The 26,173-nt window shown below is 50.7% G+C and overlaps 1 protein-coding gene across 2 annotated transcripts in view; it reads left to right on the top strand.

The window, feature by feature from the left end:
- Window positions 1–26,173, top strand: part of LOC143433053 (uncharacterized) — a 272,042-nt gene that overhangs the window by 21,138 nt on the left and 224,731 nt on the right. For both annotated transcript variants that reach the window (XM_076910161.1, XM_076910162.1), the window contains exon 2: window positions 23,279–23,449. In XM_076910161.1, coding sequence (XP_076766276.1) covers window positions 23,286–23,449 — 164 coding nt within the window. In that variant the 5' untranslated portion in view covers window positions 23,279–23,285. The remainder of the gene's footprint in view (window positions 1–23,278; window positions 23,450–26,173) is intronic.

A 26,173-nucleotide genomic window follows, 5' to 3' on the forward strand; every position in this document is an offset into this window, starting at 1 on the left:
TCCCTTTGTGCCTCCGCTCGATTCTCCGCGTCGTCGTTTCGCTCGTGCCCGCGTTTTCGCTTTATAACGAACCGTGGTCGGTCGCTTTCTCTCTTCCTCAGCTGGCGTTTGCACGATCGTACCCCTTCCGGTGGCGCGCGCTGCTCGCGAGTCAAAGGGTTTCCTCCGTGATTCCAGGACTTAATCGATAACTCTTCTTCTCTCGTTTCCGCTTTTGTTTCCCCTCTCGCACTCTCTATCCCCGTCCCCGTCGTTAATTCGTGGCCGCCTTCGTCTGATGGTAATTCGTGCGTTTCGACGAGTTCGTCTGCACACTTTGTTCCCGCGACCAGCGGGAGAGAGGAAACGTGGCGAGAAGAAGAGGAAGGTCGTCGTCGACGGGTAGACACAGGATAGAGACACGGAAAGAGGAAGAGAGCGAGAGAGAGTCTGCTGGAGAGGATTTAAGCCGATGTAACGTCGCGTGCAAAGCGAGAAGGAGAGGAGTTAATGGATCCTGCGGGATGCTAATGGGCTACACCCGTGCTCGCTCGCGCTCTGTTTACAGCCAAAGCCAATTACAGCTAATTCGACGGCTATTTATTAGCCGATTAGTCGGATGTATTCCGGGAGACCACCCCTCGAGGACGTCTTTATGAACGATCCCTGGGGACGGCGGGTAGCGACAAGGAAACTCGAACGATTACGCGGCTGGGTGTTCTTGTCGCGCGTTCTTTCTCCTCTCGCCTTCAATTCAGCCACGATCGCGAATCGTGGCAGTTCGAGTATTGTTTTCGCGGTTCTTCTGAGAAAGCGGGTGCCCAATTAAGCCAAGTAGCCGAAACGTGGTCAAGGGAAAGGAGCTCGCCTCGCGAGTTCGCTGTGCAATAAGCAGCTGGTGAACGAGTGTTCTTAAGGAAGTTGGTAGCAGGCGTTTCTGAAAATACTTTAACCCTATCCAAGTCGCTTTAAACTATTCACGGGCCGCTATGAACGGTCGTTAATAAATTTCAAGACCATGCTTCGAGTGAGCGCACGACGAAGGAAATCAGAGCAAAACCTTAATAGCTATTTTCATTCTTTTCACTTCCACCCCTCCCCACCTCTTCTTATTCTGTTCTGTTTCCTCTCCTGTTGTTAACGAACGCCGGCTGTTGTTAGCTTACGTACGACCGGCACAATGCAATTAGTCGGACGATTATTGCTTTTGTACCCTCGAATCGACTGCGCGTTGCTTTGAAACGTGAAGCATCGGTCGGTTGTCGTTTTTTCGGTTCCTTCAAAAGCACTTTGTTGCATTTTCATGAATTTCATTCCGCGAACGTTTGAAGTCCCCCATTCGTTTCCTGCTTAATCGGTTTCGGTGAGCTCTTCTTTTTATTGTTTTTCTTTTTCTACTTTTTTTTTTCATTACGTCCCGTCTGTTTCCCCACTCGCTCCTCGTTTCCCTCTGCGCTCTCAATTAACATTTAAAAGCCGCACGTGGAACGCGCGACGGTCGATCGTCGAACTACGAACCGCTGTTCTTGACCCGGAGGCTCCATTAGACAAGGTGATTGCATTCTTGCGCCACTGGCTCCGAATAAAGGTATCGCCACTCGTGGTGGTCTCCTTGCTCTTGATTTTCACCCGCAAGTTCCACCTCCGGTCGTTTCATCCCCCCGATACTCGCAGGAACGCGCCGCGAGAAGGCGGAAAGGGAGAAGGTCGGGCGAGGAAAAATAGAACAAGACGAGAAAGAAAGCCCGGATTCCCGATCCAACGAATACGATTCAATACCACCAGGGTTAAATCGGTAGTCAGAACATTTATCGCCTCTCCCTCCTCGTTAATTCGCAGGATCCTTTATTTTCTCGGGCATGAAAGTAAATTAGGAACACCGGTTACTCGCAGATTTAACTCGACAAGACGATGTTTTCTCTCGTGGAGAAATTTCTTCGACGTCGAACAGATGATCTCGTTAATTAACGATTCTTTCCAATGTTTTTAATAGCATCGCGGAGAAAAGAGATAGTTTGAAAGTATTCGAGCGTTTTCAAATATTCAACGATAAGAAAGTAATTTCTTTTGTCGACTCGAGATACCCGTCAGATAAAGTTTTCTAAAGTATTCCGGAGAAGCGCATCTCGCCAGAGACGGAAGATCCAAGAGAAAAACGAAGGCTGAAAATATTTAACCCCGAGGAGATGCGGTATCCGCAACGGGACGACCAGCCACGAGGGGGGTGGCTCGTCGGCCCGGAAAAAATAGGCCTTTATTGTTTTCGTTAGCTCTCCGTTCTCTCTTTCTCCCGTTCTCTCTATATTTGGGACTCCACTCTTCCGTTTTTCGGAGCTCCCCCGTCGGGAGGGAGGGAAGAAGGTGAAAAGAGGACCAGCGAGAGAACACGGGTGGAGGTAACAGGAAAAACCGGTGAGTGGTGGTAATGGGTGTTGAATAATAAAAAGTTCCATCCCTGGCGGGATCGCCTGGCCTTACTTATTTCAAGCCCAACCCGGTCGATCCTAAGAGGAAATTAAAAAATTTCTGCGTCTCGCCGCGGCGCACCGTGGATCCCGCCCTCCTTCCTCGTTCCGCGATTTAATCGAGAGACAATAGCTCGCGTTCCCGCGTTTATTTCATCCCGTCGTCGCCCTAGCCGCGTCAGATTGTTGTCGTGGCTCTTTATAACTGTCGTTCGCGCAAGACAATTGGCAGTGGCGTCTACCACCGTAGACTGTTTTTTTTTTTTTTTTTTTTGCGAGCAAATGAAAAATTTCGCGAGGGTGTCAGAGCGTCACTTATTTATCCTATGAATACGAAGTTTCGTATGGGTTCGATTTAAATAGATTGGTCTGCGTGTCTATAGTGATAGACTGGTAACTCGATTGAAAGCAAAACGTTACACGACCCCTTCTCATTCCTTCGTGAAACGCGAACGAAAATGCGAGCAAGGCACGCGAACGCGTTTTAATTCAATTCGAATTGCATCCTCGTGGCGTCCGCGTAGGGACATAAACTTGCCCACGTCAGAATTAATCTCGTACAGATGTAGCTGCAGGCTGCCGGGTCCTGGGTCCAGAATAAAAGTTCGTAAACGAATGCACATCGATCGGCTATATATTTTCTTAATCGTAAATCGATGACTGGTTAGGAGCCAGGTCCTGGCCGCCCTTATGTTATGGATCTTGTAACGCAACGTGTCGCGAGTGCACAGAGGAGAGGCACGACACCCCTTGGGGCGAGCATAAAGGGACGAAAACTATCCCCCCGTCGAGGTGTTTGCACAGGCCAGCTGTTGACGGCTAGCCGGAGGCCGCAAAAGCTTTAATCATCCAACCCAATCAGTCTTTCGGCGTTTGTTGATGAAAATTCAAGGAGAAAAAGAAAGATTCGGGACATCCTTTTATAGCCGTCCATCCTTCGTGTTTCCGTATAGCCAGAGAGGTAGACCGTGAAGTCGTTGAACGCGTTCCTTTGGCGAGGAGAGAAATGCAAGTTGCATTAAAACGTCTGAGCGTCGATCAGATCGCGTGACAGGAAAATCGAGATTACCCTCTGCGTGGAGCGTATCCGTTCATTTTCACGGCGCCTGGAGTTTCTCATAGGGCGTACACCTCGTATCGACGTGCACGCGACTCAACAACGAGGAAAATAATGGAGCGTGCAGTGTGTAAACCAGTCTACGATCGGCGACGTGACGAGCAGATCACTTCCTCCCTAATTAGGCACGTGCGTAGGTATGCGAGGATCGGTTCGACAGGCGTGCGCGCGCTTAACAATGGCTAATCCATGCATTCACGGTGGCTCCGCGGCTGTTAGGGAACGGATTCACGGTTGTCTGTGTGCGTACGCGTGTCGGTGCCCCCACGAAGGAGGCCCATAAAGGGGCAATACGGTGGATACGCAGGTACTTGCGCCCTTGCCCTATAGGTTCCCGCGGATAAAGGAACCCAGCAGCCATATGGCGCCACGGAGCGAGTCCTTGCACTCTCGATGCCACCGCGTCGCTTGCACCTACGGGGGCGACTCTTTCATTCTCCCGCTTCGATACATACAACTCGATTCTCTAATGGCTTTGTGCACGCTGATTATATGCCCGCCACTTCCGAGCCGTGTGTGCACGTGGGTGGACATGCGCGTGATGTAATCGAGAGCCGATATATCAGCACCCTAAGCGGATCGAGGATCTGAAGCACCACTCCTGACAGAGACCAGTGGATCAGCGTTTCTCAAACTGTCTGCAAGACTCGCACCGTGGTTGTTAGATGAACCGTGACGGGCACAGGGATGGTCCGTTTCGCGAGGGGTGGAACGGCTCATATTCTAAATGGCTACGAACGAGTATCGACGCGGATTCGTGCTCGTATACTTGTTGGTCTGTCCGATGATCGAAAATGAAAACAACGCTGCGAATATCGTGTCCATCGAGAGAAGTTTGAGGTAGCTCTCACTGGAAAACGATAGTTGTGAAAACGTCGGGATCGCGCAGACAGGGAGCGGGGCGAAGAAACGGTAAAGGACCTGGTGGAGATTAGAGATGAAAGTGCATCCGAGAAATGGACGCAGCCGTACAATCATAATTCCTCGGTAGTAAGTAGTCGTCGGTGTACACAGGCAAGGAACCGGACCAGACGTGACTATCCCAATGGCTGCATTTTGTCTTTTCACCACGGCAAACTTCCGCGCTCTCTGACAGGCTTCCTATTCTCTCTGTACCATCTTCTTGCGCCTAATCCGGAAAGTTTTGGCCGTAGCCCCGATACAATGGCCCCTCCGTTCAGCCAGTTTTATTATGCAAAAACCGACCGCGTATTATCGCTGGGTAAATTCAACGGAACCGAGGAACGTTCTGCTGAACTCCTCGATGAAACAAAAATGTCACGAGCTTGAAGAGGAGGTTTTGATGCATCTCGATCGTGGCAAAAGAGATAGATCGATTTGAAAGGCGTTACGTAGGAGACATCGACGAAGATGCAATTCCATTAACGAATTCTCTCTGTTTAAATGCAAGCGGAACGTAGCTACGCGATCTCCCTTCGTTAATGCGGACCGCGGAAAGTTTCATTCATACATCTCTCTGGCGGCGTGCGTGTGTCTGCGACGCAGAGAAATGTGCAGGGAAATAAACCACCGCGGGGTATTATTATTCGCGGGCCGATCAACCGAGCAGACAGCGTCGCGGATGTTTCACGAATAACAATTAGCCAAAGGGACGCAACACCGTCGAGACGGCGACTTAAATACAGCTTAACGATTCACCACCGCGACACCTCCGCCGTGAAGTTTTTCAACCGTTTCCGTCTCACTCAATTAGTGCCGTTCTCCACGTCCTCGTCGTCGTCGCCGTGGTCGTCGCGGTCGTTGACGACGGGGTCGTTATTTTTCACTTTCCCTCCTTGACGGACGCGTTAACGAGTCGCTCCGCGATCGAGAGAAAATCAGTGCCGACCCGTTCCGCACCGGAGTGGCCGGAAATACTTTGTGAATTGGATCGAAATAATCGGAACAGAGGCGCGAACGCGTACGCTCTCCTCGCGATTCCTTGAGAAATTCCTTTCATTTTAGCCGAGGAATTTCAAGCGTTCGCTTCGTCTCCATTCCTTTGAATTTCCATCGATCCATTGAAACTAAATATTGTTTACGAACCCCAATCAGTCTAACCGTTGTATCCATTAACGTGTCTATATCGCATCGATTTCTTCTCGCGATCCGTGTCCAGCACAGCGACTAGCAGTTCCAAAGAAGAGAATAAAGGAATAATTTCAATTGAAATTGTTCGAGTCCTCGCTCGTCTCTCCTACGTATCGCGCGAACATCATTTTCAACTACGGTCCAGGGAGTAGTCGACTTTCGGTAAGACCGCAGTCGAATTCGAGCATGGCGATGGAACAGAACTGCGGTAATAATGGCGCGTCGTTAGCTCGATCGCGAATCGTTGTAGCGATCGCCGCGATACGGCCAATCGACGCGCTCCAGTCACCCAGGGCCGATCCAATTTGTTTTTTCCATTCATCGCTCGCGAATCATTCTATCCGCGTATCCAAAACATTTCGATGAATTCGAAATTCGATCACGTCCCACGGTCGGACACATGGAACGTGTGCGCACGGCCGGGCGTTATCGCGCGGGCGCGAGTTCGACGATCGTCGCGCGCCGGGAATACGATCGCAACGGGTAGCTCTGTGTGCATATTTATGCGACGATACGTCGAAGTCGTCATCGCGGGCAAATGAACGGGGTGACGGTACGGCAGTCATCAATATTTCATATTCGTTCGCATGGCGGAACGAGCAAGGAACTCCCACGGGGAGGGACGCCGCTTTGTCGGGTGATCACGATCATCGGGGATCGTACCCGTCGATCCTCGTCGACGTCGCCACCCCTTCGCTTTCCGCGCGCTAGCCATCAAACTTCCAATCGGTGCCACCCCGTCGCGCCCTGTTCCTTATTTTATTGCCACGCTCGCCAGTCGCGCGCGGTCATTCGTTTAGCGGCTAAGTGAATTTCGAATTTCCCGCGACGGAACCGTCGCGACGCACACGCCAGTCAGCCGGGCTCGTAAATTCCGAACAGTCGGACATCCGGGGACGATAGCGATGGCAGGACGTTCCGATAACTGATACTGAGGAATTTATTGGGCCATAAGGCCATCGAGAATGCGAGAATATCGCGGCATTTTAGTGGCAATAAAGACCACTTTGCAGCTAGCGCGATAGCCATTCGAACGACGTGGCGCAATCGCCGAGGATGTCGCCGAGGTTGACTCTCGTCGTTTTTACGTCTCGAAGGATGAGAAAGACGGGGTTGCTCGATAGGTGCTGCTAACGATAATGTGTGTCCCAACACGTTCAGCGGAATTTACCGCTAATCGCTCGCAGCATCTCTCTACGATTCGTTCTCCGGTTTCAATGTGGACCAACGAACGTAATTTCGCGGATACGCGAGATACGCTCGCGATCGTGAGGGGAGTGGTGCGTTCACGCGGACATTTATCGCACTGACGACTGTTTATACACGCATGATTCACGGGGAACGAGTCGATCGACTCGATTTTATCCTCCTTAAAATCGACGCACCGTCCGCGGATCAATTCCAGGGCCCTTGACGCCGCGCCACGTGTTTCCTTGGCGTTCTCCACTGTGCCACCATCATTTCCGCGGAGCGCGTTAGCGGCACGATTTAACGAGGCATGAGTTAATGCCGCGTCGTGTTTCGTGCGTTTATAAACCTATGCTATGTAAGGTACATGTGCGTTTAAGCTAGACAGGGCTTGCTGCTGCGGGTGTACACAGGCAGATAAAGCGCGCGTCAGGATGCCGCGTACACGCGGGAATGTTATACGTGCCTCCGTCAAACGGCGTAATTTCTGTAGACGGTGGCCCCGAGCACTTGACAACGGGAAGGATTTTACTTTTGAAATACGGGTTCTCGCATAGCCGACGCGCGGCGACCGTCAAGCAGCTACGGCTGTCTTACTAATTCGGTATTTCCCTTTGTTGGGCCCCTGGTTATCCCTCGCGATTCTCCCCCGCCGCGACAGAGAGAAATATTCCGCTATAAATATAGACGAGAGGCCCGTGATAAGTTTGATTCCCTACGCGGGTAGGTACACGGGAGACGGGGATATAATGGAAGACAGGGGTGATTCGAAAGTTGACGAAGGTCTTACTTTCTCGTGCTGGAAACGGCGGCGGCGTGCATACACGCATCCGGCTGATTTATTCAGCCGGCAAAGTGGAGGATCGCTCCGCGACGTATCCACCCGTTCTTCCCCCTATTTATCTTTTTTTTTTTTTTCGTTTTTAAATCCCCACACGTACCAATCCTTTTTTTCAACGCCGCCAACGGAACCGCGTTTTCCTCTAAGGGCAAATGACGTCTGGGGAAATCAGCGCGAGTGTGAGATAGAACCATGGAATTTAATATTAAAAAGTTGGATTTTACGGGCTAGATAAAGATGGACAGATAACGACTCGGAAACGAGAGAGCGCGGGCAGCGCTCGAATCCGTGGGATAAGGGTCTTAAAGAAGCGGCGTTCTTGAAATTTATCTTTCGCTGTTTGTATTCGTTACCTTTCAAGCTTTTCCGCCCACCAACGGCAGCACATATTTCCTTCCCCTCTCATTTTCTCGTTATTCACTCCCGTACCCCTTTCTCTCCTTCTCTTTAGTCCCTCCGCGTCTTTTCCACCGCTCGTACTTCGTTAGGTTCGTTCCTTCTTTGTGAATATTTCCCCGAAGAAAATCCGAGGAGACGCTTATTTCTTCGGCTTTGATCAGGACGCCGGGGCTCGCGAGATACCTGAACTCTCACGGTCACGACGAGAGACGACGCGGCGCCCTCCTTTACCTGGCCCGTTCGACAAGTAACGTTCTCTGCCTCGTACTTTTGGCCAATTAAAACGTCGTGAAAGTTAAACGTAATACACTTCCCTGCCGGCTCGCTCGTTCCGCGTTCTCTTTCACGATTTTACCTCGTTACCCCGGCTCTTTTTGCTAAATACTGCCGCGGCCTTTCCAAACGAGATTCCATCCGAAAGTACTCGGATTGAGCGGAAGAACATTAAACTTTAAGCAGCATCGTATTCGTTCCCCCGCTTCCTCGGTCAGACACGGAAGAATTTTCGAATTCCACCGCGCATAAATCGCGTATCGAGCGCGTAGCGCGTTTTTCTGACCCTTGACCGGACGCATCCACTGCGGAGACTCCACTTCAGAAGTGACTAGACCTTTGCTAATTTCCAGCAAACCGTTCATAGCGTACCTGTAAAGCCTGTGTCCAAATGCACCCTCTGCCAGAAGCAGATCTCAGTTTTTCACACAGCAGTGCAGGAAAAACGTTGCGCGGTGCATGTGGAGCACAGAGGGAAGACGAGAACGCGCTAAAGGAATGGAAGGGAGAGGGAAAAAAAAAAAAGGAAACGGTTGCGGAAGAACTCTCGGTGTAGTTACGTAGCGTCTCAAGGGTGCACTTGAATTGCGTCGAAGGGAGTCTGTGCGCGAGCCACGTACGAGCAACGACGACACCGACGGTCTGACAACGGTGCGGAAGCGGTTTGTTCTGATTACGAGTCTCCGCTGGTGTTGCTGGATGAGGATAATGTTTAGTGACCAGCTCGAGGAGAGCCGACATACGCAGGTGTAAGCACACAGAGACGCGAAGAGATAGGGGTAGCTGGGGCAAGCCGTGGGAGGCGATGTCACAAATTCCGACCGCCGCCACACAGTTCTATCCTCGTTTCACCGGTCTCCTCTCGTTGTCTAGTGATTGCTTGCTTTGATCTCTGTAATCGCCAGACCCCATCTCTACTTCGTCGGGGTCGCCGTCGCTCGACTTAAGTCCTCGTCATCTTGTTCGGGCCGCTCTTTATGCTTTTCAGCCCCCGTTCATCACTCGATGTCCGGGCGAATGCTTTCTTGCCAGACGGGAGCAATAATAGTGGTTCTTGGCTCGCGATAATCAATCCCCGCCTAGGTGGGTTCAACAGTCAATGGCGTTCTCCGTACCCGTCCCGCGTTCTTAGTTTCGCCCGCAGTCTCGCATCCGCTACCATTCCGCTCCTCGCGAAACTTGTACATTTTATTCGAGCAAGTCGCGCGTTCGCAACTGGGTTAACGAAGACGCTTTGGGGGGTAAAAATGTCGAGCAATTTATCCGGATGTTCGACTTGAAAAGGGGACTATCTCGTTTAGTTACTCCGCGTCTGAAGTTGAACCTTTTCAGCGTTCCATTTGAACGGCGAGCGAGGTACGTTTTCGCAGCGATGAATTTCATTCGCGTTGAAGAGAGCCCCGAGGAAATGGATATAGGCCAGGATAGACGATGTCAAAGCTCGTTCCGCGGACGACGCTTCGTGTTTATTAATTCTTCTACCCGTGCAGTCGCCGGGACGAGCGTTCTCTAGCGCTGAACGAGCCACTTGAATGCACGACAATTACACGGGACTTTATCCGCACTGTACCGAGAGAGTAGCCGATGTGAAACGAGGGTGGAAGTATTCGACGGTAACGGTTAGCTGGTCGGCCACGAATTCGATTTTCCTGGCACCGGAACTGGAATACCAAATTCTCTTCATTATACGCGCACGCTCGCCTCTATTTTCGGCCGGGGTCAATTAATTATGCAGTTTTGTTCGTTCATTAAGCCAAGCACCGCCAATTCGTTTTATTAGCCCCTTTGTCGTTAATTTACGAAAGATTCGCACGGTTGATTTCCACGTGGAAATTATGTTTCCGCGGCACTTGCTCTTTTAGTGCCCGGTGGTAACTCGGCCCGCGCCACGGCCCGTTCTCGTTAAAGTATAATTAATTGAACAGTACCGCCAGTCGACTTTCCTTCTCTCCCGCCGCCGGTTGGTTAAAAGTGAGGCCGCGAATAAATGAATAATTAATTAAGCCCAAGGAAACGGGCAGGGAATCGAAGGTAATGGAGGGCTTAGGGCGGCCAAGCTAAACGGAAGGGGTTGGAAACGACAACAAAACCGTCGAAACTCGCGGAGCGTAGGAAAACACACCGGGGCGGTATAGAGGCGCGCGAATCGGCACCGAGGCCAATTTAAATGCAGATCGAGGTTTAAACGCCGACCGAACGTTCGAACACATGAGTCCATCCGCGGCACCCTCTCGTTTTCATCCGGTAATGCCACCGTTGGGATTTTAATCGCGAATTTCCAACCGAACCGATCCACGCGCGCTCTCTCACCCCATCCCTTCCATTCTTCCTCCTACTTCCTCGATTATAACCACGGCCACGTATCTCTCGCTCCGATTTCAACGGCGTCTGATGCGTCCAATAAATTTCGACTAACGAAACCGAACGAAAATCTAAAACGAGTAGAACGCGACCCAGCGAGAATAGAAGGGAAGATGAGGGCAGATAATGGTGGCGTCTTTGCCTATCGGTTGTCTCGCGTCATAGTACGGGGGGATCGGCCAGATAATCCGCTTAGACTTGACAGACAGATAAACTGTTTATTATTACTCCGGTTCGAGCGGCGGGGCCTGTCTGTACGTGGAACACGGAGAACGAGCCGATGGAAGGTTTCGATATCAGTCAGTCAGTCAGCGAGTCAGCCGTTCTTACCCCTCGGTCGTTCTAATCGTAAAACCCATTTTCTCGCTTGCTGGAAGGGACCAGATTCGGCTCACGGAGGGACTCGCCGCGTGGATTCGCCGCGTAATCCAGTTTTATTACTTTTCAGTCAGCGCCGGGGGTCGAACGGGAAGAGATATTTCCCACTTATCCCGGATTATTTCGGAGTTAATATCTAACGAAGGAAAATAATCGCGGCGCGCTCGCGGGTATCCGACTTTGCCCGCGCAACAGCCGTCGACCGGTTATCGATCAACCGATGAAATAATATTCGTAGTCACGGTACAATACGAGGTACGCGTAAACCCGCGGCCCTGGTTCTCGCTCGTTCGTCCACCCTTCCGATTCGAACCGCGTTAACGATTTTTCTTTTTTTTTTTTTTTTCTCTCGTATTCGCGCCGATTCCCAGCTCGCGCGCCGCTCCGATCTTTCGAGCTTTTCGCGTTCACCGGTGACATCCAGACGGGCGAGCGACAAAGCAGCCGGTGGACACGTCCGCGAGGAATTATCGCCGCGGTGGCGAGGGTGTCTGGAATCGACGAGTAGCCTCGGCTGTATCGCCGCCGTCCACGTTTATTGGTTAATCAAATAGTAGATCCTCTTGATTAGCCACGGGATGCTCTTGGCATCTATCGAATAATACCTGCCAGATGGCCGGACGGATTTCTGTCAGACTGCACAACCGGATCTCCTGGAGCGTGTCTAATTCACGAACGATATTAGCCGGGTCGCGGAATATCGACGAGCACGAGGATATTTTTCAGCGGGGTGTTCTTTCGCCGTTACGGGGCTCTGTCTCGCATCTGCCGCTTTCGAGTCACCCGTTTTGGGAAACGGGACCGGTCGATAATCTGGGAACAAATTTAAATCGGATTTTATTCCATCGAGGCGAATGTTTATTCAGTGAACACGATATGACATGGCGAAAATCAGGCGCAAGCGATTACAATATAAAGTACGATATTAATATGCCGTATAAATGCGCCAGTAACAAATGTCGATATGTAAATGTCAACAGCAATAAATTGCGCTAAATTGTATCGAATATGAAGTGACTCGCTCGGTTCGAAAGCACACCCTTTCGTCTCTCGAATCCTCTGGGAATAGCGTGCACCTGTTACTTTTAGACCGTCTACCTCGAAACTTTTAGAGATTAGATCGATCGATAACCCAGAAACAAGTATAAATCTCACCCGACGTTAATCTTTGATGCTATTAACGGTTTGGATTATCTGTGTCGCCTAAGAATGCTTCACTAAAAATACCGGAACTCGGTCGACAAAGGACACGCTCCTGTTCGTCTCGTGACGGAAGATATATATCGTGGACAACGCGTGAACGAATTGCCAGGCTGGCGCGAAACGGTCGCGATTAAATTATCCCCAATTTATACCTTAATAAACGCCACTGGGCTACGGGAACGGAGTTTCTTTGACGCTGGCAAGACGAGACACGCGTCCCGTTTAAATTTACGCGAACTGCAGGGCCGTATTCCCGTGTACGCACGCGAATCGTGCGTGAGCGTGCGCGATTCCAAGCTTCGCACACGGTCCACGACGATAGAGTCGTATATGCGTCGCGATAATGGGCGACGTCGTGATTAAATGCATCGCAAAGCCTCGCGGCATCTCGATCTCTTTGACCAGCGCCTAGGCTGAAAGAAATTTTACGACTCTTCGGCAATCGATACTCAATGCGATTTAACACGCAATAAAATATGATCGTGCGTAACAATTTATTACTCTGACGCAACTATAATTTCGACCGCTGGTATACACAGATACACTCGTCGTGGTCATTAAAATCGGTGATTCTGATGTTAAGATACGGTTGACAGTTTCTGACCAACGTGTGTATTAGCGGTTCCGTCTGGTAGATTAACTTGTCAAGTTCCGGGTGAAAAAGAAGGGGAATAAAAGATGGGATTGGCTCGGGTATTAGGGTTAAGACTACCGTTAAACTTCTCTCCGTTGGATGTTTAATCCTTATAGTCGAACATTCCTTCATATTTATATGCATTCCAAGAAGTGTCGATACGGAAAGCAGTAAACAAGAAACAAGAAGCATCCACCAAGCGTACTTTCGTCAAGTGCTGCGAAAGAAAAAGCTGTGCAAAGATACCAAGAAGAAAGTACATTAAAAAGTTGCAGTAATTAATAAGGAAGCCAGCGCCAGGGTACTGACAGATATATTGGAGCGGCAAAAGGCGAAACAAGTGCCTCGGGGCTTAACAGAAATGCGATTAGACATTCTCGAGCACAAAGAAGTCCACGATCTGGCAGGAACCTGTTGAGAGAGGATTCAAAGGCATCTTTCTCTCGTCTTTCTTCGTCCTCTTGTTCTTTTTTCGGTCTGGGCGTTGTTCAGCCTCTTGAGAAGCGCGAAACGCCCGGAGATTGGCGTCCCGTGTCGCGACCGGTTCGTTACTCACCCCGCGCCGCGTAACTTTAAATCCCGTCCGGCGATTTTCGTACGGAGTGAACGCGAACCCGCGTCTCGCCCCGGTGAAACGAGATACCGTGAAAAGATGCTCGCACACGCTCGTACGCGCGCTTTCTAATTAAGTCGAGCTTTTAAACAGAACGTGCCCGGGAAACCGGAAGGTGCGCGCCCCGCGATAGTCACGGCGGATGGTTAAGCGAGCATCGTTAATTCCTAGGCCGCGGTTGAAGACTGTGGCGGGGTGGAACAGGTTGCGAAGGGGTGGCGCAGCGCGCGGAGTGAAACGCGACGCGCGCAATAGCGTTGGCTAACCGTGGAGACATCGCGGGGTGGTGAAAAAAAAGGGAAAGGATGAAAAAAGAAGGAATATTATAGAAGGTAGACGAAGCGGAAAAGCGGCGCGAGCGTGTTGCGCGTATCCTCTTTTCAGGCTAGAATCAGGAGTCTAGCCGAGTGCGGGGCAGGCGCGAAGCCTCGGCGTCGAGCGAGCCGGGAAACGGTTAACTCTTCTTGCAAGACTACGCAAGGGATAACCGTAGCGAGATGGGGACGCGGAAGGAAAAACCGGCTGGTGACTGTTGCGCGCTTCGAGTTAAGTGGTACTGTTTATTGTTTGAGCTTTAGAACGCGTGGGTCTTCATTAGCAAGAACTGCAGCGAGCCTTCGCGGACGGCGGGAGAAAGCGTCGCGTATATATACATGTAACAAAGAAGAAGTTGAAGAAGAAACCTTGCTACTTCCGGCATCTCGTTAATTAATTAAATTAAGATGCTAGCTGCGCGTCGTTGCCGCTGCTTCTGCTGCTTTAGCGACATATACCGTATATATTTTGCGCGACTCCTAAATGCTGGGGGCTGGCCCATTCTCCATGAATGCATATTAATTGCGCGATCCCAAGACGCGTCGTTGAAAAGAGGCATAGAGGGTGGTTTGGGGTGAGTCGAAGGTAGGGCACAACTCGAGGGTAGTGGCAGTATTTCCGTAATTGTATAGTCAAACGAAGGAAGGATCTAACAGGGTGCTCCTTTTACATGACACGTATGAATAGATTCTTCATTAGCCTCGGAAAATACCTAACAGGTTTCACTGTCGTCTCTCAATTTGTAGAGCAGAACGATCCAGGTCCTCTCAAGGTACTTTCCTTGGAGCTCACGTTGGATCTTGCCGTGAGTAATTGGAAAACGAGTGAAGAGCGACGCGAAACAGCGGCCCGGAACAATCACTATTGACGCGTGAAAGGACGCGAACGATATTTCCATCGGGTTGCCCCGGTGCGCCGTTTTTCATTATTTAAGTCAATGCCCACGGGCGACGCGCTATATGCGATTAGCAATTCCGCCTGCGCTCGCGTACGTACGGGTGCACCAGGGCGATGCCTGCCCGCCTTTGTGCCCGGCCACCCCCGATTTCTATTTTTCGCACCCCGTGCACAGGCTCCCACAGGCTCGGGAAGTGAGTCAGAAGTCATACACGCGTACAGAGACGCGCCAAGGGGTGAGGGATGGCTGGGTCGTGACTGAGAGCGCGGGGCTGATTTCAGCGGTGGTTACGGGCCGCCCCATCAGCTGAGTTATGGCATCCATAACTAGCACCTACGTCTTTCATTAACCCCGGCATTGTCGCCTGTACTGCGGCCAGCTCGTTAAAGGGGGGTACGCGCGGAGATCGACTACGGGGGTTAAGGGAGTAGAAGACACCTATTTGTTTTTTGCTCCACTCGTATTTGCCTGCCATATGTCCCACTTATCCGTGCTTCTATACCTCCGTGCCTCGAGCACCGTTCCTCGTGCGTCGTTCAACGATCGATCCCGTCCTTTTGTCTCTTTGCTTTTCTGGGAGATAGAATCCTCGATACTGTGCCCCGCGGATTAAGTGACTCGAGCGGTCGAACGTGCCCCTCCGCCCAATGCTACGACAAACAACATCAATCATGATCGCGTATTAGACACTTGTCGACATCTTTCCTAGAGTACGACTGAGGCTACATACGGATGTTGCGTTTGAACAGACGTCGCTGGAGAGGAAAAAAGGATAGAAAGGAGGACGAAATCCTGATCGATGGCTAGCGGGACGATCGCTCGACGCGTTAACAACGGATACCGTATCGGCGTGCGAACATCTGCGACGAGACGCGTTGCGTGGTATCGTGTGCGGGAGACGGTGAGTCGAGATTGCCTGCGCTCGAGCTTTTAAGCTCGTTCTTTTTTTTTCTTTTTTCGTCCGCGTCCACTCTCTTCTCGGGACGAGCGTAAAATATCGCGTGCCCTGGAGAGTCCGAATTAATCGCGGCTACCTCCGTACCGATACGAATAAAAAGATGGAAATCCCACCTGCGTGCACGCCGGGCTAGCGATATCGAGATAGTCGCTGCAATTTCAGCGGAGGAATTTTCTTTCCTATCCATTTTTTTCCTTGTTTTTCTTTTTTTTTTTTTTTAATTTCATCCCGTAGCCGTGCACGCGCCGTGGCCGGTTGGGCGTTTATTAAAATGTTTATTCGACTACGCTCCGGAATCTAGCCTCTGCCCACCGGTTTTAACAGCGCAACCGCGTTCCTACGGTACCAGCGTTTCGAACTACCATAGTTTAACGCGCACAGTCTGCGGTCGAGTGGCCGGCAACAAAAAGAAAATCCTCCGGAAAAAATTTGCCCGAGTAACGGACGCGCGCGGGGGCAAATTTCGCCCTGTTGCCGGTAAATTGCTCCTTTGCTTTGTTTTTTTCCGCCGTCAGTGCGTGGACTTTTTCGTCGATACGAGCCGCGCGTTATCGTAGGGTAAACAGGGAGAGATCCTACCCCTCCTCGCTTCGTCGGGGGTTGCTGCTGCGTGCACCAGGCTGCGTGCTCGGTAAAAAATTCACCGGCGACCGGTTTTGGAATTCATCGTTTCGCTAGCATTGGCCGCGGTAACTTTATCGAAAATTAATCGAAAATGGTATTGTTGCCCGTTGTGAAAAAAATATTCGTTGAAAACGGCCGGCTTGTCGAACCGGTCCTTCTCTCTCGCTCTCTCTCTCTCCCTCTTTTTTTGTCCGCTACGCAAATTTGATACGAACCATGATATGTCGCCGAACGGTGTGTTAGCACTCTCGTGTGTTGTCGAAAATATATTTCCTTTTGTTTCGTTCAACAAACACGCGATAAACCATGCGACTCGAATGGTTGACAATGGATGATAATGGACTTGGTACGCGACAACAACTTTTAATTTGTTATACCTCTGCAGTAGATGCAGCCAGATATATCCGCAACGTGTAACTTTATTATTACCCGCAATTTCACTGTCTTCCTTTGGTTGCGTTAATTCATAACGTCATGTTTGCGTGAAATGTTGATTAAAACGATTAAGCGCTTAGCAGAGCTGTTTAATTCTACCGATAGCAGCATTTTTAACATTTCGCCTCTCGAAATTCACAATTCGAATGGCAGAACATCGCGGTCTCATTCGAATTCAGCGGTTCTTTTGTTCTTGAAAATTTGTTAACATTCGCACGAACGAGCTTAGTATTTCGAAGAATAGCGCGATTTGAAAAGAACGGCCTGGCAAGGAAGGGTGGTGTCGCGATGAGGAACGAGCCGTATTTTTAGCGCGACTTTCCGCGTCTGGGTGGGCCGGCTCCTTTTTTAGCGTCTACTAAACACCAGCTCAAAGATAAACTAATTTGTCCCGGATTTATCAAGTTCCCGTCTGCCTTTCCCCGTCCCCATGAAAGTGATACATAGATCGTTTATACGTCTAAACAAACATCGGCTAAATCACATAGCCGTGCAAATATTGTCGCGGCTTGTTTGTTCCATTTCCAAAATATCGATCAAACTATTCTGAGGGGAGTTCTCTTAATTTACATGATTGATACGCATTTCACCGTTCGGGGAAATAACGTTTTGATTGATATCCATCGTTTGATGTTTGCGTAAATTCATGCATTACTTGGCCGCGATATTGTATAAACGTTGGAAACGATGGGACGTGTTATTTCAGCAGCGCGCTGCGCTCTCGCTCGTGCAATTTCTTTTGCCTTTTCACCCTAAACTGCAACGTCGAGCTATTAAGTCGAACGAACGGATTCTACGCTTTCCACGGACCACTCTCTAAGAAATTTCCAATTTCAATCACATGTGACGCGCGGTAAACGCGGACGACTGTCAGCCTCGTTGAAAGAAAAATGCGAGACCTTAATAATCAACCTGAACATATTCCTCGAATTCTATCAATCCGTAAATCGCACGTCTACAATTTAGCAGCGCATTGCGTCCTCGCTGTTATCCGGCCGTCGACGCGCAATCCATTCGGTACCATTTCTGTCAGCATTCGCTGCGATTGAGTGCCGCCATGCGTAAGAACGCGATCGTGCGAAGAACACGCAGATAGAGAGAGAGAAAGAGAGAGAGGGAGAGAGGATCATTCGGTGTGCAAGCACGTGTTATTTTCGACATGGGATTGCCATGAGAATATACGGGACAGGTCACACGTGGTGACCATCGTCGCGAGATGAGAAACTCCCCGTATGCGTACCGCGGGGGTGGTTTCGGTGCCGTCCTTCGCCGTTGCTTCGATGATTAATAGGAATCGACGGATCGTACGCGTTATGGTGCCGCGAAATGTCGTCGATAAATTTTCGGCTGGCCTCGTAACGGGTTCGCGGACAAGGAAATATTTTTTTTCCAGGCAGATATGTTTCTAACCCTCGTGCAGTGCCAGCCATCGTTTCGCAGCTGTAACGTATGGCACGAATAGGTTGATACGTGACGCAGATTGCGTCGTTACTGTTCCGTATAACGGATCAATCGAATGGGAAGGGAATAACGTTCGGAAAATGTCGAAAATATTCCTGTACTTTTGAGTTGGCTGAATTCTTCGGTTTTATATTTTGCACGGTAAGCACAGTGTAGCTGGGTCGATTCGTACAACAGAAATTTGCTGATTCTTCTCGGCTGCCTACGATTTTTCGCCCTGAAATGATCCTCAGCAGTAGTTCGGCAGGAGTGGAATTAATTGGCCAAGCGCTGAAATTTCGTTCCAGTAAATGGAATTGGAACAAATGGGGTTATTCCTTTCCGATTCGGCCGATCGATTTATCGACTCCAGGCGAACGAAAATAAATTTTATTGTCACTGATATACCCGGGGAAGATAATATTAACCGGTGAATTTTGAAATGCACCGAGACGGTGGCGAAAAAAATTGGACGCGTACGGCTCCCGATAGATTTAAAGGATTCGAATAATCGCGGGGGATTACAAAGACAAATTATTACGCGCGCACCGGTGAATTCGTCCCGAAACGGTTTTCCTCTGTCCACGCGGGGGCTGCGTGAACGGAAGCGTGAAACGATGAATGCAAGCTGCACGATTTCCATAATTTCAATAACGCGCAACTTTCTCGCCGGCTTAATATAGCGTAAAAATAATTACTGCCGCGAAAATGGATTCAGGAACGATCGTGTCGCGAAGTTGGGTAGAAAATGCGATATCGTCGGACGGGGTTGGAGGCGCGCGGTACATTCATCGTCTCGCGAACGCGCGAAGGGCCAGGCGAGAAAGAGAGAGATCCTGGGCGTCGTCGTCTAAGGGAGGAGGAGGGCGCGCCCTGGCATCGCGAACCCCACTGGATGCACGAGCACGAACTTTCGTACCTTCGCGCGATGCATTGTTTTTAGAATACACGTAGCGTATATATACTTATACACCGGTAGTAGAAATACGTCGCTTCATTTTTCTCTCCTTCCCCGGGTCGGTGTCAGCACAAGTGTATTTTCCTTTATATCCCTATACCCGACGACTGCTTGGCCGTCCCCTTCCCCCTTTCTCCCCTATCCTTCCTCCGTCTTCCTCTCTCGCTCTTTAAACGTATTTGTCGGCCCTCGAGTAGGTGTTATTGTGTTATACGCGGGACACGACAGCTTTCGAGATGGCTCTGTTCGCGCGGGAACACGAATCCTGGATAAACGTGATTATTTTTCGCAATTTGCTAAGCAGATGCCTTCATTGTGCGCGGCTCCGCCGCGGCAGGAGTTTGTTTTCGTCCTTCCACCCCTTTCTTCTTTTCCCTCCCTGACCTTCTCTCCCTCGCCACGGTATCGAGCCCTCGTCTCGCCGCGTCGACCAGCGACAGGATTTTTCTCTTTTCACCTGTGTACACGTCGCCGTGTACGCGCGCTATTTGCGAATACACACGAGCCACCGCGGCCTCTCTCGCACCCCTTCCCTGCGACACCCCCTTCGTTCTAGACCATGCTCGAGCGTTCGTTCGTCCGTTCGTTCGTTCGTTCGCTGATGTACACACGTAGGCACACGCGCGGAACGCGCGAATCCACGCACGCCGGGGGCTGCATATTTTAACCAACTTGCCTACACCGTGCATTGTCTTCCCGAGCGTCCCCGTCTCGCAACGCTACACGGGCCGAGAAATAATGATCGTACCCGACAGCATCCTGCTCCTCCGTCTATTCTTTGTCGAGAAAGCAAAGCATCCGTGACAACAATGTTGCACTACGCTCGAGAGATTGCGGGAACCGTGTCCTTTTCTTGCTTCGATTGTGTCCTACCCCGATACCACCCACCTCACCCAACAGGGTTGGAACGGGTGCAAGTGGGGGAGAGACCGTGGAGACAACGCGGCGCGGATCGCTGCGAGGCTTCTTTCGCGGTGTATCCTGTTCCCGTTTACGCCGAAACGTTCGCCCGTTGTTACGCACGCGAGAGGGGTTGCTGCCACTCGTACGCTCCTCTTTCGACGGCTCGGGACAAGCCGTCCGGGTGAAACGAGGCGTCGAACGAGGGCGATGCATCGGGAACGAGAACAAGAGGGCTGGATCGGTGATTAAAAACGATAATTTCGAGCCGAGACTAGGCTTCTATTGATGTTCGATGTTATTGGTCGTCCTGGACTCTCGAGACTTCTATTCCTGGCTGACTACACTTCTTGCTGAAAATTATTTAAAAATTTCACGTTGATTAAAGTGATATAAAAATGTGTCGAAATGTAACGATGGTACCCATAGTGGATTTACAATTGTTAGTCGATCTTGGTTCGAGATGCGCGTTACAACCCCACGTATTGTCGCGGTGGAGGTACTTCGAAGACGTTTCGAAAGGAATCCGTATTGATTGGCCCGCATAATTGATTCGGATTCAAGCTTAATGAGCTGATTGTACGTGTGCGGTGCAGTTCATCGATGCGCGACGGACGTATCGGGCGGCGAAGCATCGCTCGATTCGATTGACGTGACAGTTGAATTGCCGCCGTCAAGAGCCGATATTCCGATTGTTCCAACGGGGTGACACGCGGGGAAGCCGAAGGGCCTCGCAGTGAACGGACACACCTGTTTGCGTCTTCCTCTCCGTCGTGATTTATGCGCGTGCCAATTGAATTATATTCGTCGTGCCTTCTTGAACACGATCCCAGGCGCGCGAGGGGCGGACGGCGATCGATGAAACGTTAGAGTCCCCGTCGGTGCCGTGGCGCGCGTCGAAGAAATTAAATCGACGGTGAATTGAATATCCTGTTGGCGGACAATAAGGAAGCGAGCTTCCTTCCATTGTCTTCTTATTACGCCTGTCAAACTAATTCGAACAATGAGATTTATCTCGCGTTCCTTCGAACTTCATTAATAAAGATGCTAGACTCTGCTCGTCCATAAATTCAGGTACAAAAAACAGACGGCTGTGGTTGTATTAAGATTCAGCGCCGCAGATGCGTTTCTCTTGAGCCAGTTCGAGATCGAACGGTATAAGTTGGTCAATGGAATTCCTTTTTTCGATCAACTTTTGTAGTAATTGTTGGGAGAAAATACATCCACCTACCTTCTTGACGATACGCATCGCGTGTGCTTTTGCAGCGCGAAAGTTCCACGGAAGCTGGCACTCCTTCCGCTAGAGCGACCAGGCTGCGGAACGACGTTCGCTTCGAACCGGCGAATTCCAAAGAATGGATCCCACAAGAGGGGTACAAGTATCCGTCACGCCGCTTGCCTCCAGAAGGAGTTGCCTTTTCCGACTCATCTTCAACCCCTCTCCGCGATACATTATGTTTCCCTGAACGCATGCACGACCTTTTGCACCGGGAGAGCCACCGGAAGCGCGTACCGCGCAACTTTAACCCTTTTTCTTGCTCGTCTTCTCTCCTCTCGAGGATCTTTTTGAAGCTCCACGCGATTTCCAGTCACGCTCGGGATGATCCGCGAGTGCCTTCGAACATCCCTTTCTTCAATTGAAACTCGAACGCTCGCTCGAAGACTCCTCCGGCCTCGCAACCCTTCCGACGTAACGCGAGAAATTTGATCGATCCTCCTCGTAACGGGAACATCGGTCACCCCCTCGTTGTAACAGCTGTAATTCACCCTTGGATCTCCAGGGGGGAAATATTATATAAAAATGAAAATATCCGTCGCGACTGCGCGAGACGGGGATGTTTCCGACTTGGCGCGGATGCCGACGACGCAGTCAATCGCGCGTCAGATGAAAAAGGGCAAAAGAGAGGGAAAAGTGGGAACCGAATTAAGGGTGGCGGCGTGTTACATCGGCGTTAGGGAAATCACGGGAAACGCGGGATAGAACGAGCGTGGTTGGAAGAGCGAGGAAGGAGACCGCCGGGCGTCACTTTGGTGGTGGCAGAGTCAGCCTACTCTGAAAGCGCTCATTGAAATGGCTCGCGGCAGTCTGACGTACGCGGATCATTAATTGAAATTCCGTTACGCAAATGCTACGCGCACGTACGCGCGCTTCCTATACGCGGCCATGTTCGACGCGTGTTTCGCAACAACACGGGCAGACGGGACCGTCTCGGGTATACGCTCGAGCACCAGACTAGATTCTATCGTTTTTATCGGGACGAATTAGCGGGGGCAATGCGTCTAATTAAGAGGGCACACGTTCCTCCTGAGGATTTGCTCGCGTTCCGTTCGAGGCGGACGACTGTTTTTATCCTGCGCGCGGCTGTAAAAATAATTGAACACGACGTCGTACCACGGCGAATTGTCACGGACCCGTGGGCTGGTGGTAGACGTAGGAACGGTAGCGTGAATAGCGGGGAATTAACGCTACGGTTAAATAAAACAGCGATTACGAAAGTGGACACGCGGTTGTTGCGTGCGTACGCTCGCGCTATGGAAACGAGAAGAAAGCTCCTCGGTGGGTGGCGCGCGTTTTCCCGCACCGCGATTGTTGGCAGAAAAATCTGTTCAGAAAGTAATTAAAACGTTTAAATATCGGATGTCATCTCGCGTATGCGCGTGACGGACAAAGTGGGCCTGGAAACGAGGGGTTTTAGTTTTTTACCCCGCGCGGCTTTTCCGTCCCTCCTCCGCGCACCAAGGGTGGTGGTGGCCTCTCCTCTCTATGCGCTCCCGCGCGTTCTGCACGCGACTTTCGAAGTTCACCGGCAATCCGTGTGATGTCTGCCTGGCCTTGCGAGCGCACAAGAGAAAATGGCACTTTTGTGTCCCGGTTACTAATGCGTCTCGTAATAATTTCGTTTTTTTTGTCGACTGCCTTTTACGCGACTCGCTCCTCTCCCTCCATGCTCCGCTTCGTCGTCGCAATTTCTGGATCGTTCCTTTCTTTCGCTCGCGGTGCGCAGACCTCGTCGTACAAAGGGACGGGAAAGGGGGAGGGGCGGGGGCAAAAGAGAGCAGCGGGAGGTACACGCGCGTGTGTGCGTGGATATATCAGTCGACGGAGAAAAGATGAAAAAAGAAAAAACGAGGGTAGCGCGGAGAGAAGAACCCGCGAAGTTTTATCTCCGGCGGTCTGACAACGCGGCATTTTTGGTTTATTTTCCAGAAACGAGATGGAAGTACGGACAGAGAGACCTCGAACGGCTGGCCGGATAGCACCGACCGGACGCGTTACACCGACCATACATCAAACAGGTGGAGGAAGAAGAAAAGCGATACCAGTGCCGCCGCCGAGGGTGCCGACCCCTATGCCCACCGCGAACAATAATCAACAGAAGTAAGTAAATTATGTTTCCGATAGTCTGCCCCGCGTTCTTCCCTCCCCCTTTCGTTTGATCAGGAAATATATCCTTCGACAAAGACACGAATTTAATGCGCGCCTACCCTGTAGATAACGAAAAATTCCGAGAGAGAAATTCGCTGAATCTACCCTCGACAGCAATCGTTGTAAATATTGTCCATAGTTTAGGTCAGAACTAAAAGATTCGATGGTTTCGCTGGTATCACGCGAACGACGCATCTCGTAGGTCGAAACTTGGGTTGTACTACTTAAATGGTGGTGAACGATACCCGGTACAATGAAAGCGCGCTCTAAACTTGTTCCACGGTTGTTAATACCTCGTGCCAGGCGAAATATCTGAACTATCGCGATGATTAGATCGGTTGCCAGATTGCGAGTCGCGAGTTACTATCAGTTTCCGGCGCAACGTGTGCTTCCTATTGACGGCGCGGCGCACGAGTTCGTTGGTCGCGTCGAATCCGAGGGTAGAAAGAGACGACGCCATTACGTAAGTGGGATTAGGCGCGCGCGCGCGGAGTTTGGTCTCGGCTGATCAAAGTTTACCAAGCCACCGGTCACTCGCCGGTACTCTCGACCAATTTCAAGATGTTCCCCGCTATATACACTATTTCGTGTAGTTCCGACAGGGAATAGCTTGTAACACCGTGTCTGGTTCAATTACATTAGGAGTTCGATTGTGAGACCGTTAAACCACCCGCTTTAGTTTCCCCGTCTCGTGCAACTGAGATTCCAAATTTCCGTACGTAATAATCGCTAAGTAACCGATAGAAAGGGTCGGATAAAAAAGCCTTGGAAGAGTATTCTTAGTCGAAGCTAGTAATTTTTAATGCTCTCCATCCTCGAGCCACCGCAATCCTGTGGCGAAAACAGAATTCGCACGTGGAAACCCGAGTACGCATTACCATCGCAACGTTTAGCGGTGGCAATCGTGCGGTGCTAATTGAATCGACATGTGTCCACGCGCGACGAAACCGACTCCAATCAACTGGCGTCAATAAAATTAGCACGCAGAAATCTGGCTCGAACCGACCACTCTGCTCTGCAGCGACGTGGTTACTTGTCACCGTAGAGAGGAAAAGAAAAACGATGAAACAGTAGATCGTCGAGTATTTTCGAAATGAATCCGAAGTGAATGCTCATGGGTGCTTGGCTCCGTTGTTCGGGAAATGACGTGCCCGTTCACCGTTCCCCTCGATAGACCGTACAACTTTATCTTGCGGTTTAGAGAGGATTTTGCGCGAGCTTCCGTCTATATATCGGGCGGGGAACTCCGCTAGGATAGGCTCCATTAAGTAGAGCGTAGCAGCGAGGTACAGGCGGTTCGGTCTGTCTGATTAAAGTTCACGAAACCCCGAGACCACCGGCCACTTTACTGATCTCTTCAACCAATCTACTTCGACCACACGTTGGATTCGGCCGGTACACGGATTTGCGGGGCTCTTTACCGCCTCCGCGTACCTCGCCCCGCCACCCTGGCCAACCCCCTCGCACCCTCGCATTAACTCCGCTGTACATAAACGTCTATCGTTCCGTTCCCCCGGTTCAATCGTTATTTCTGCTCCCTAAAAGATTACCAAGTCCGATTCCACGAGGATACTTGGCCAGGTCGTCGTTTTAATTGCGCTGCCTTTAGATGCTCGTTAACTAATGCGGATTATATTAAAGGGAAGGTTATTCCAGGTCCGGGTATCGGGGAACAGGACAGGGTCGGGGTGGTACGAGAAGTTGCTGCGTCCAGTCGGACTCGTTATTCCGCGACACGGTGGCGGCCGACGCGACGTCGCGATAGAGCCGTAAAATGTATAGCCGTGCACGCCGCGAAACCACTTACCGTGCAACTTCTGCACCGCGATGCATTCGAGACACGTAGAAGACTTAACGGAGCGCCGTTCCCAACCGGCGGCCCGCCGGATTCATTTCCCAGACGTCCCATATTCACCGACGAGACGCGATTTCGGCGCGTCCGCGTTTCGAATCGTCGCCCAGCAGTCGCCACCGCTGCGATCTCTTCCTCTCGTTCGAGCATCGTGTTCGCTGATATCGGCGAAATTGCCGCTGTGTCGATTGGCTTCGATCTCGCGAGAAATATCGCCCGTTCGACGCGCATCGAAACGTACGCGTCGTCTCGTTTTCAGACGAATTTCTGCTGTACACACGCGGGAGTCGTGGAAGAAAGAATTACTTACCCGGGTAGAATTATACGGGAGCTGAGCGTGGTGGGAAATAAAATTCAGTAAATTTAGTGTTCTCGTATCGCGGCGGTGGCGATCGATGCTCGGATGGTTGTTCAAATTTTTAACGAGTCTCGCGGCAGCGCGAAATTAATTACTTAACGGCCGGAGGTTTTTTTCCACGGGATGGAAATGAAACCTCCCGCTCTCCTGCCCTTCCCATTCGTACAGGTTTATTCTCTCCCGCGTTTCTACGCGTAACATATGCATCGACGGTACCTTTGTGTCTCCGAGGGTATACGCGTCATTAAAATGCAATAAGTATTGTTACTTAATGAACGGCGACGTTTAAATGGCTTTTTGTTCTTCCCCTTTGTCGATGCACGAATCGATACTACGTGCTTTCTATTATATCTCTGCTCGATGCATTAACAGAGACTTTTTATTATCAAACAATCGGTTGCCAGCGATGTTTCGTGGAAAGCCCGCAAATCGCGTGGTTGAAATTTCGTTTTGCTATCCCTTGCGA

The sequence above is a fragment of the Xylocopa sonorina genome, chromosome 2 (genome assembly GCF_050948175.1).
Source record: "Xylocopa sonorina isolate GNS202 chromosome 2, iyXylSono1_principal, whole genome shotgun sequence".
In the NCBI taxonomy this organism is placed as follows: domain Eukaryota; kingdom Metazoa; phylum Arthropoda; class Insecta; order Hymenoptera; family Apidae; genus Xylocopa; species Xylocopa sonorina.